The sequence below is a fragment of the Antechinus flavipes genome, chromosome 1, assembly GCF_016432865.1.
Source record: "Antechinus flavipes isolate AdamAnt ecotype Samford, QLD, Australia chromosome 1, AdamAnt_v2, whole genome shotgun sequence".
Taxonomy (NCBI): domain Eukaryota; kingdom Metazoa; phylum Chordata; class Mammalia; order Dasyuromorphia; family Dasyuridae; genus Antechinus; species Antechinus flavipes.
Window position 1 is genome coordinate 2,349,880 of NC_067398.1, and position 12,203 is coordinate 2,362,082.

Sequence of the window (12,203 nt, forward strand, 5' to 3'; positions counted from 1 at the left end):
GCTACATGTGAGCTCCCCACATGAGGTCCTCTGAGTAAGATGATCAGCTGCGGGACCATGGACCACCATCATGGGCTCCAGAGGCCGTGGGCAACCTCCACTAGCCCCGAAAGGGAGCGGTTGGCAAGGCCCCAGAGAGTGACTTGATGTTGCCTTGGCTTCTCGGGGGATGGGTAAGATGGAGGGACTGGAGAGACAGACACCACCTCCTGAAGAAGCAAGCACCCCTCACCTCCCAAACTGCCCCCTTGGTGCTCAGTCCCAGTGGGACTGCTGCCAGGCAGAAGGACGGAAGCCATGCGCTCAAAAATGAGCATCAGAGCTCAGCTTTAAGCTCCCCGGGGCTTGTTAGGACACTGCTTCCCATGGAGGGACTGACGTTCAGGGGTCCCCATGGAAGAACCATGCCCTCTTTTCTCAGACACCGCACTGAGGCTCAGCGGCGACGTGCACCGGGATCCGGGACCTTTTTGATCCTTGGTGACCCCAACAAGCACCGAGGGACTGGCGTTCAGGGGTCCCCATGGAAGAACCACGCCCTCTTTTCTCAGATACCACACTGAGACTCAGCGGTGACGTGCACCAGGATCTGGAACTGTTTTGATCCTTGGTGACCCCGACAATACCGAGATGCCCCCACCTGGTGCCAACCTGGAGTATGAGAATGCCCATCGGGTCACATAGAAGGAACCCCACGGGTCTAAAGCGTCTCAGAAGTGTCAGAGCCAGCCAAGGCCCACCTGCCGATGGCTCAGAGCTCCTTTAAGGTGGGAGCATCTGCAGAACATTCAGTATTCCACAACAATCCAAGGCGAGGATGAGAAGGCGCTGTGGAGACCATTGGATCCGAGCTCCTCATTTCCCATGGGAGGAAGCGAGAACGATGGCTTACCTAGGGTTATGTGCTCATGAATGCCTGGGGTGGGATTTGCACCCCAGACTTTCTGATCCCCAGTGCCACGCCCTAGCCAGTGGACTGCACTGCCTTTTCCTCTGTAATGCCCTGATGGGCAGTGGTTCTGGTCACACAGCCTAGCAGTCAGAGCCCTTCTATCGTGCAAAGTGAGGCAGAGCACCGCTACAAACCCGTGTTAATGGGGCAAACACCTGAGAGTTTCTTCTGCAACTTTTCCCCTCTTTCCCCCTCTTTCTCCTTCCACGCCGTTGCCTATGTGATCTTCAGTGTTTAGGGGCAGAGAGGTCTCAGGAAGAGGCTGACCATAGAAGGACTTTGGGTGAGGAGACACAGGGGGAGCCGAGGGCTCCGGAGGGAGGGCCGTTCTCTCTGCGGAGAGAACCCTTGTGCCTTGCCCTCTGCCAGCTGGAGGGAGGGAAATGGATGCAAGAGAGACCCAGGTAAAAGATGCAGCAGGTCAGATTCGAGGGAAGGGGGAGGGCAGACACATTCTGAGGAATCAGAGAAAGAGAGCACCATTAAGTCAAAGACACTGAGTGCAGCTGCCGAAATCCCCCCTGCCTCTGAGAGGGGGCGCCGGCCCTTGCGGGGTCCTGCTGGGGAACTCCTAGTGAATTCTAGAGACAAAGGAGAGGATGAAAGCAGCAGCAGCCTGTGGGCAAGGAGAGGGGGAGCGAAGGAGGAAATGAGGGGGAGAGGGAGGATCCGGGTGTTTGGCCATGAGCTGATGGACGGAAAGCACTTTGTACATGCTTGGGCACCAGAGAAACGGCAGCTACGATTATGGGGGGAGAGGACACCTGCCCGGAGGAGTCTGGAGGAGAGGCGAGGGCCGCTGGTCAGAGCTGGGGAGGAGACACGTGGGGACGGGAAGAGAGAGGGGACTGCTGTGAGCCAGAGACCAAGGGGGGAGCTGAGATTGAACAGAAACCAGGCAGAGGGAAGGGACAGGGGTAATTGGGAGTCCGTCCCAGGTTCAATGCTTGATCTTAGGTTACTTAGTCCAGAATCTCCGGTGAAATTGAGAAGAGAAAATGATGTATACATGTGTGTATACGGAGATACAGAGAAACACAGAGACAAAGGGAGATACAGAGAAACACAGAGACAAAGGGAGATAGACACAGAGATAGAGAAGAGAGGGAGACAGAGATATAGAGACAGAGACATAGAAACAAAGACAAAGGACAGAGAAAAACAGAATCAGAGAAATAGACACAAAGAATCACCTTTCCCCCAGATTTTAGCCCCAAAGCTTTCTGTTTCCCCTCTCCCCAACTTTAAACTAAGACTTTTCTAAATGAGGAGATCCCATCCCTGGAAGAGACAAGTCCTTGCTCAAAGGCACATGGCCCCTGCTTCAGACTAAGTCAGCTCTGGCTTCCTTTTCCTTGTATGGGGGAGGATGATGACACTGAAGGCCAGATTCAGGAGCCTTGAAGATCTTTTCAAAGAACTCTATTATTCAATCATTGATAGCCCTGAGAAGGCACAAAACACCAATCCCGACTAACAGGCTAGGAACCCACGACTCTGAAAACTGGTCATCAGTCCAAAGCAGAGTTAACTGAGACCATCTCCTGGCCTAGAACTCAAGCTTTCTGACTTCTCCTCCAGTGCTTCTTCCCTCCTCCCCCATAGCCCTTCCCCACCCCAGACAAATGCAAAGATAGTTTTCACTCTTCATTTCTGTAAGATTGTGAGTGCCACGTTTTTTCTCCCCTCTCCCCAAGAAGCTGCAAACTGTCACAGGCCATACATGTGCAATCATTTTGAGCATCTTAGTCATGTTGTGAAAGAAAGGGCAGCACTAAAGGGAAAAACACAAGAAAGGGGAAAACAACAGTGAAAATAGCACGCTGCAATCTGCATTCGGTTCTTCAAATAGTGGAGGAATAGCAGTTCTTAACTTGTAGTCCTTAAACTTATCAAAACCCCCACCATATTTTTATCATTGTATTTTTCTATAATTGATGGAGCTTACAACCCTGTCTTTTATTTGAGGTGTTTAAGAAGCCGACTCTGCCGGCCAGAGAACTCCTCTCCTAATTGTTCAAAGGGCAAAATGGCACAGACCAGGGCCAGCACTCCTGCTCCAGGGAAGGTGCCTGGACAGGATGGGAAGGACTGAAAAGGACCTCTGGTGGACGGACACAGGTCATCTTTTCAGCTCGGATCTCAAAGGAGGAATCTGAAGGAAAAACAAGGGTTGGAAAGAGGGGGCTAAAATGAGGGAGAAGGGTTTGGTGGCCTCGACCCAGGACAGGGGCAGGGGAGGGGGAGAAGCGGGAAGCATGGGGGAGGGGGGCTTTAGAAGTCAGGGCAGGAGAAGGGAAGACAGAAGCTGTCAGATGCGACAAAACTGAATGAGACTCACACGTGCGGGCGGGCGCTAATGGGGGGAGGCTGGATATGAGAACAATGGGCTTTGTTTGATCACAGAAGAATGGCACTGGTGTGTTCTGATGGCAGAGGAGCCGGTTTCTCCAGAAACTGCGCAAAGCATTCTGAGGCTTCTGGGATGGGGGCCACCGGCCCTTTCTCCCCGCCTCGGCTCTCTGGGGTCCGAGTAATCAGCGCAATCATTTTTAGAGCATGTTAGCTTTGTCAGCCAATTTACATATGCGGCTCATTTGATCCTCATAACAATTCCACCAAGAGGTGCCATGGCTACCCTTGACTTGTAGATGAGGAAACTTGAGACACAGGAGGGTGCAATATTGATTTGTCCGTCTGAATTCGGGTCTTTCCGGTCCCTGAGCCGCTATTTCCGTACATGCACGGTGTCTGTGTATCTGTCTGTGTCTGTAGTCTGAGTCTGTGTGCTTTACACTCATCTGGCCCCAAAGCTTTCCCCCACCCCACCTCTGCCTTTCCCAACTGAGGCTTTCCAAATAGCAAAACAGTCCTCCGCAAGAAACTCCAGATCTTGCCCACGGGGAAATGCCCTGGGCAGCTCTGACCCGGAGGCCAGAGGCGGCCCCCAAACCCCGAGTTGGAGCTACAGACCTAGTTCGGAAGCTTTGGGGAGCAGCACCTCCTCCATGATGGGCACGAGAGGCGATCTGTGGCTCCCCGAGAGGGAAAGTTTCAGGACTGGGGCAGAGCGGGTAATCCAGCGATCCAGGTTTGAGCCGCCTACAGGCCACGTGGGATAGGCTGCCTTTGGAAGGAGTAAGAGCTCCCTGACCCTGAGGATGGAGACGAAGGCTCCTCTGCCTGCGTGGGTGTGACTAGACAACCTCCCAGGTGCTCAATTTCCCGCGATGAGACTGTGACTCACCGTGGAGGAAGGCAGGCAGGATAGAGACATCAGTATCCCACAGGGGCAGGGAGAGATTAGCGCTGCTGGGAAAGTCACCGGCTTAGAAAAAAGGGCCCCTCTTTCCTTCTTAACCTGCCGCGGGGGCACGTGGGGAGAGGCTCAGGGGACTCTTTTCCAGCCCTTCGCTCCCTTGGCTTCCATTGATTTGGTTGGGGTCAGTACCGAGCCAGGGGATGCAAAGACCAAAAAAGGGGGGCAAGTTTGGGCCCAAAGAGCCGGCATTGTGCCGGCAGGGTCAAGGGCCGTACTTTGAAGACAGACGTGGGCCGCAATGTAGAGTGCAAGGGAGATGGAGCAGCTTCAGGAGGGAGGGAGATGAACCAAGCACAGGGAGGGATCTCTAGTGATCGCAGCAGTTCTTCAGGAGAAGCAGGGGAGCCTGGAAAGGCGGTGCTCTTTGCCGCTATCCCATCAACTCTCTGTGATCCCATTCGGGGATTTTATTGATAGAGACACTGGAGTGGACACTTCCTTATCCAAGTCCTTTTACCGAATAGGAAGGTGAGGCCAACAGGGCGGAGGGACTTGCCGGGGCCACACAACTGAGTAGTGCCGGAAGCCCGATTTGAGCTCAGATCTCCAAGACTCCCAGCCTTCAGAGTCTTAGTCTCTTTGTTTCTCATCCCACATATGGAAAATGGGGACAGTTATATTTTCCTCCTCGGAGAATTATTCTGGGGCTCAGCTAAGACTGCCTCAGAAAACCCTGTGGAAGACTGGCGTATTTGGGCAGTAATGTACTGCAGCCAGAGGGTAATGAGCGTAATCGGCGAGGGCAGCAGCCTTCCTGCCGGCTTTGGTCCTCCGCACAGGTCATTTCTCTATGGATACAGGGGAAGCAGGAGGAGGGAGAGTGAATGACGCAGAAGGATGCTGGGGGGCGAACGTCCTCCGGATGCCGAGGCTGGCTCCGGTGTTCCCAGCCACAATAAATGGCAAGAGGAGAGCTTTGCTCCCGGCGCCGAGAACCGAAGCCTGAGCAGATCCCAGACTAGGGGAGAAGCATGCGAGGCCGGGTCTGGCTGCAGGAGGCGGCCTTTGAGGCTGGGGGAGAGCCCCTCGGGGGCTTCGGCCTGTCTCCCAGGCCGGGCAACACCTCTTCGGCGTCTAGGCAGCCAGAAGCAGAAACCTGCATAATTAGGGGACTTCAAATCAATTGGCTAATCGATCCTCCGCAACTACTTGGTGGGTTTTTTTTCCCCCGGCTAATCAGCCATTAAGTTGTCCAAATAAAATTCCTTTAATCCCCCAATTAACTGCCTGCCAGGACTAGAGAGTGGTTCGGTGCAGCTGAGGGCAGCGGTGGCCCTTGGCGAAGCACAGGACTCCCTCCCCCCACAGCTAACCGCTTATCTTCGTGCCCACTGGGGCCCAGTGCGGCCCACCCCCAGGAGCGCCCAGGGACGCTCAAACGGACTCATTAAGTCCGCCGGATCCTAATCAAGTCCAGCCCAATTCCTCCATCGCTGAACCCGAGCAAGTCTAATTAAAATTCAGGCGAGGTGGAGGTCAGCATAATGGAGGGAATAAATGAGTGGCACTGGAAGGAGGGGAGAGCGCCCGTCCTTCCGCCCGGGCTGCCGGCGAGCGGACGGGCCCCGTCAGAGCGCGAGAGCCCAAGGCCCCGGGCCGGGCTCGCCTCCGGTGGGGATTGTGCGCGGGGGAGGGGCGGGGGGTAGCGGGTGGGGGGAGGACGCGAAGCGAGGCCTCCGAAGGGGGCAAAGCTCTTCATCGTGTGTTTTACTTTGCTGGCAGACCAGAGCAAAGGTTCTGTGAACATTTAAAAGATGACAAAGGTGAAGAAGGCCAGAAGCGGTTTATCTTGAAGCGAGATAACTCTAGTATTGATAAAGAAGACAATCAGGTTCGTGCTCCTGCGGGAGGGCGTGGCTAACCGTGTGCTGTGGGGGCAGGTGGGCTGACTGCTGCTCCGGGCTGTGTTCTGTGGCTGCCTCCGCCCCTCCCCCCGGACCCCGCTGCCGGGCCCCGCCCTCCCCGCCCTTCCCTCGGCCGTTGGCGCTGCGTGGGGCTGCATGGGTGGGGCTTGGCACGCGCGGCGCGGCTGCTGCATGCGGGGGCGGGGCGGGGGGCGTCCGCGCGATCCCAGCCCCGGGGGGCAGCGTGACCAGCCGCACTCTGGGGCGCCCGTGTAACTCTGGTAGTGATTCCGCTCCCTACAGCTGTGTCCTTCCGCTGTCCTTCAGCGCCAAATGAGCGGGCTCAGCAGTACGCAGGAGGGCCAGCCGGGATAGCCGGACTACCTTGCCATGGTGAGGCCCGGCGGATTTCGAAAACCTTCTCCCGAGTCTCCGCCCACGGAGCCGCTTCCCGTTCGAGCCACGGCCCCCGCCCCCGCCCCCGGCGGTCTCAGTCCTTGGCTTGTTTGCATGAAACGGGGCGGAGCCCGCCCTGCGCGTTACTGCTTGTGACTGACTGGCTAGCGGAGTCCTCGCGGCCCAGCGGAGCGTCGGGCCGGGGGAGGGCGGGCGGCGGGCTGGGGAGCGGGCCGGGCCAGGCGGAGCCAGAGGCGGCGCCTTTAGCCCCCGGAGGGCCTTTTGGAGGGGGCTTTGGCGTTCGAGTTTCCGGAGGGAGTCTGAGGGCCCGCCTTGCCCTGCATTTCTCAAGCTGTCCTCCCACTGAGAGGTTCGGGGAGTCAGCCCCGACTACTCTGGGAACTGCTGACTCCGAAGTTTAAGCACTGCTTCTCCCTCGGTTCTCCCTCTCCCCCCATCATATCGTGGCTCAATTCAGGCTGGCTGTAGAGCCGGCGACCCACACAAAGCCGGCGCTCTGTCGGTGTGCGCTGAACGGAAGAATGGGTGGATGGGACGGACGGACGGACGGATGCATGGATAGGGTGGATGGACAGATGGATGGATGGGATGAACGGAGAGATGGAATGAATGAAAGCCCGGGATATTATCTAGCTATAGGAGCCAAAACTAGAGAGGAACTCTGGGAACCCCGCTAAGGTGCACAAAGCAGCCGCTCCTCTGCTGGGCTCCTGGGTTTCACTGGCAGAGCAGATGTGGATTCCATTGGCTAAAAGCCGCTTAAGATCCGGATGTAGCTGTGAGCTTCTGAAGCTCTTGGGGAGGTTCCCAAGCGGTAGATTCAGTCATCTCCACTCAGTGTCCATATTCCTCACCCCATTTCACTAATCCCTAAATTGTCTTGTGCTTCTCCCCCTAGAAGGGGTTCCCTCCTCCTTTTCTTAGCAGTAGCTTAGAACGACAAGAAATCTGCCTCCCCCAAGCCCTGGGTGTTCAAATGGGTACCAAGTCTATGAGAAGCCTTCCCAGGGCAGAGCTGCACCCTCCCCCCCCCCCCCCCCCCACCATTGGGCTGTCATTGGGCTGGTCCCCTCCCCCACACGCTCACATAAGCATGCACACCGCCACCCAAGACTAGGGCACCTTCCCCTGGCCTCTGCCCTCGGGCTGGTGGAGGCTAGAGTCCAGCGTCTGCCTTTCCTCGCCTCCAGGTGGGCCATTTTCATCACCATCGCTGATTCTCCGCTGACAGTGACTTCTGGGCTCCCCCTCTCGGCTCTGCTTGTGTAACCCTCCTGATTTTTCTTTCTGTTCAGCAAAACAGAATTCATCCATTTAGAGATGACAAACGAAGTAAATCAATGGAAGAGAGAGAAGAGGAGTATCAGAGAGTGAGGGAGAGAATATTTGCACAAGATGTGAGTAGTTGTTTTAATTGCCTCTTCAGCGCTCGATGGTTCTCAGCTTCAGGCAGCAGCCTTCCCTAGATGGAACCCCTGGAGCTGCGGGCCGGCAGCCTGTCATGGCAGGGGAAGGAGGAAGGCAGGAAGGAGGGAAGGAAGGAAGGAAAGAAAGAAAGAGGGAAGGCGGAAAGGAAGGAAGGAAGAAGAAAAAGGATGGAAGGAAGGGAGGGAGGGAGGGGGAAGAAAAGAAGGAAGGAAAGAAAGAGGGAAGGCAGGAAGGAGGGAAGGAAGGAAGGAAGGAAGAAGAGAAAGAAGAATGAAAGGAAGGGAGGGAGGGGGAAGAAAAGAAGGAAGGAAGAAGAAGGAAAGAAAGAAAGAGGAAGACAGGAAGGAGGGAAGGAGGAAAGGAAGGAAGGAAGAAGGGAAAGAAGGATGGAAGGAAGAGAGGGAAGGGGAAGAAAAGAAGGAAGGAAGGAGGAAGGGAAGAAAGGAAGTTAGGAAGGAAAGGAGGGAGGGAAGGAAGAAAAAAGGGAAAGAAGGATAGAAGGAAGGGGAGAAGGAAGGAAAGAAAGGAAGTTGGGAAGGAAGGAAGGAGGAAGGAAAGAAGGATAGAAGGAAGGGAGGGAGGGGGAAGAAAAGAAGGAAGGAAGGAAAGAAAGAAAGAGGAAGACAGGAAGGAGGGAAGGAGGAAAGGAAGGAAGGAAGAAGGGAAAGAAGGATGGAAGGAAGAGAGGAAGGGGAAGAAAAGAAGGAAGGAAGGAGGAAGGAAGAAAGGAAGTTAGGAAGGAAGGGAGGGAGGGAAGGAAGAAAGAAGGGAAAGAAGGATAGAAGGAAGTTAGGGAGGGAGGAAAGGAAGGGGAGAAGGAAGGAAAGAAAGGAAGTTGGGAAGGGAAGGAAGGAGGAAGGGAAAGAAGGATAGAAGGAAGTTAGGGAGGGAGGAAAGGAAGGGGAGAAGGAAGGAAAGAAAGGAAGTTGGGAAGGAAGGAAGGAGGAAGGAAAGAAGGATAGAAGGAAGTTAGGGTGGGAGGGAAGGAAGGAAGGAAAGAACGAAGTTAGGAAGGAAGGAAGGAAAATGGAGCTGCCAGGGGTGTCAAGCAGAGCTGCAGGGACTTAGCTGGGCTTTAGGAAAAGGAGAGAGAATTGAGGGGCACAGGCTGACATGGCCCCATGGGTGTGACTTCAGGGATGGCTCTTAGGAACCATGAAACCATGGAACTTGTAGAGAAAGAAAGACTGAGAACCCAGAATTGAAAAAAAGAAAAAGGAACAATGTTAGCAGATTAGAAATTAGTTTTGGGGTAAAGGCTCTAATGTTTTTGGGGAGTAGTGTGCATGTGAATGAGAAAGAGAGAGAGAGAGAGAGAGAGAGAGAGAGAGAGAGAGAGAGAGAGAGAGAGAGAGAGAGAGAGAGAGAGAGAGAGAAAGAGAGAGAATGTTTTTTGTTTTGATTTCTTGAAACCCAGATATCTGACAAAAAAGGGCAGCAGTAATGACCCTTGCCTCTGATACTACACATGCACATACTCATACCCTCACACACACACTCCCACTCTCACACACGCACTCTCACACCCTTTCCCAATCCTAGACGACCTTAGAAGGAATCTAGTGCCATCCCTCCATTTTACGAGTTAGGAAATTAAGGCCGAGGCAGCTCAGAGCAGGGGAGCGCGTCCCTCGCCCTCAGCGCCGGTCCCAGGGCTTTCTGGAGCCGCTGCTCAGCCTTCCTCCTCCTCGGCGTGGGGGCCCAGGGCTCTGTCCCGGATGTTCAGAGAGTTCGGGCGCTGGCTCATCCCTCTGGCCTCTGTCTCTCCCCTCGGGCGGTTGGGGGCTGCTGGGGCTTGGCCACTGCCTCCCCAGGAAGCTGGGGACGGCCTGAGAGCTGAGCCGGAGCCTGCTCCGAGGGTCTGGGGCAGCCGGCCCTGCTCTGGCTCGGGGTCTCCGTTCAGGCTTTGCCAGGAAAGAAGCCCTGTCTCCCTGTTTGTCCCAAGCCTTTCTTTGCCTGGGTCGCCCTTCCCAGCTTGGGAAACGTTATTTGAAGGGCGTGCGATCCCTGGGAGCAGACGGTTCCCGCCCCGAGCAGAGGAGCCCGGCTGCCTCCGAAAGACAGCAAGAGGCAGGAGCCCGTCTTCAGGCAGAGCGGCCACTCCCCTCCCTCCCCGCGCGGGCCCTCCTTCCTCAGGGCCGCCCCACGCCTCAGGGGAGGGATGTGCTTGTCACTAGCCCGATGGCTAAGCCGGGGAGCGGCGGCCGGTCACAGCCCCGCAAGAAGGCGGAGGGCGGGGGCTCCGGGCCAGGCTCCCGGGCGGGCAGCGGCAACTTTCCCCGGCTCTCCTCCCCAGAGGCTTCTGCAAGGGCGAGTGGCCCATCATGGCGTCTTGGGCGCTCAAGAAGCAGGGCTTGTTATGCAGATGACGCGTTGTGAATAGCTCGCCTCCATCACCGAGCGTCACCCTTAGGAGCCCGCGGGAGAGGGAGCCGTTTGGCGGTGCTTTGGGGGGTGGCAGCCACACGGGGAAACTGAGGCCCAGGGCGGCCGCGGAGTGGGAGGGCGTGGATTCAGAGCCTGCCTCGGCCACTTAGAGCTCTACCACGGTGACCCTCTGGGGCCTGGCAGGGAGGGAGTCGGACCAGGTGGTTCCTGGAGTTGGAACTCCTCTCCACCTGGGCCACGATGCGGATTAAGACCAAATGGTTCCAGTCACCCCGCAGTAACCAACTTTGCCTTGGGGACCGTGACCACGAGCCTCTCCCCGTCCCCGCCTCAGCCGGACCCCTCCCCCTCTGAGACCCTCGTGGGCCTCCGCGCTCTCCCGCTGCCAGGGATGACCCAGCAGCGTCCTGGGGTGGGAGCCTCCCCGTGGTGTTCCACAAAGGATGTTGAGAAAGAGCGGCTGGGAGGGAGGCTCACGGACTGTGGGAGGGGCCGCTGGGCGCCCTTGGGCCGGAGCTCTGGCTCCCGGGCATGAAGACCTGCATTCAAATCCTAGTCAGCCGCTTGGGGGCGGAGTGATGCTGGGGGAGGGGAGGGGGGAGCGTTAATGGAGACGGCGGGGAGCAGGAGGAGCCGAGACCAGCGCTAACCTGGCAGGGCCTGGGACCTTGGCGGGCAGAGGGAGAGTAAGCAGGGACTGTTGTCTCGTTTCTGCTGTGGAGCCTGGGAGACGGGCCAGAAGCCCCCAGACACCCTCCGCTTTGGCGGGGTGGGAGCGACCAGGGCCTCCCCCTCCTCCTCTTGCTTCTCCCTCTTCTCCGGAGGGGTGGGGAGAGGTCTCTGGGCGGGGGCGGGGCCCGTTGCTGTTTGTACTCGGCCACCGAGGACTCGTCTCCCCTCTAACTAACTGTCGGGGCGCCCTTAGAGAGGAGTGCGGGCCCTGCCCCACTTGTAGCAGTCCTGCCGGCCCTGGCGCCCCTCAGTCCGCCGGGAGGGACGAGCTGACACGGGACCCCCGGGGGCCGGCTCCTGGCGGAGGGAATGGCCTTTCCCGAGAACTCGGTGCCAGCCGGGCCCCGAGATGTAAGCAGCAGAGAGGGCGAGCCGGGGGCCCTTCATTTGGGGTGGGGCGCGGCTCGATGGCGCTCTCGGGGGAGGAGGCTCAGGCTGCGGGGTCCGCTTCTGTTCCCGTCGAAGCCGAGACCGGAACATGTGCCAACAACGAATCCAGCGGCGTCTTCGGTCCTTCGTGCATTGCCCCGGAATGGAGGAAAGGCCCCAAGGGACCCCTCGGGTCTCACAGGGAGTGATGGGGCACCTGGTGCCGGAGGGAGGCTTCCCGGGCGGTGGCCACGCCCCGGCCACGGCCACCGGGTCCCCCCACCCTCACTGGTGGCCATCGTTCTGTCTGTGGCCTCCGGACACGGCCTCCCCTTGCTGGGAAAAGGCTGGTCTCCACGCCTGGGCGTGCCCTGCCGTCTCTGAGCGGTCTGAGAGAGGACACGGGTCCTGGGTCCTTCTGTTCCCTGCTCTCCTCCGCTTCTCTTCATGGCAACGTCCCGGCCTGGGCCGCGTCCCCCGGGCCTTCCTCAGAGCTGCCCCCGCCCCCTGGGGTGCCGTGGCCAGGGAGAGAAAGGGAGGAAGTGGAGAGGGAGATGGAGGCCAGCCTTCTCCCCACTCCTGCCAGTCCTCTCCCCATCAGAAGGACCCGGCCACCCCGGGCACTCTCGGGGCCTTCTCGAGGAACAAGCGGAGGTCTAACGGGGCTAACGGGGCTGGCTCTGACTCCCGGGCTTGCGGCTGCATGGTGTGCGCACTCTCAGCTGGGCCAGATGCATGCTCTCCCGCAGGG

At 57.7% G+C, this 12,203-nt stretch overlaps 1 protein-coding gene across 1 annotated transcript in view; it reads left to right on the top strand.

Annotated features, from left to right (window-relative positions):
- Positions 1-12,203, top strand: part of ARPP21 (cAMP regulated phosphoprotein 21) — a 157,975-nt gene that overhangs the window by 94,135 nt on the left and 51,637 nt on the right. The window contains 2 exon segments of the mRNA XM_051977361.1: positions 5,997-6,105; positions 7,831-7,932. Of these exon segments, the coding sequence (XP_051833321.1) occupies positions 5,997-6,105; positions 7,831-7,932 (211 nt within the window).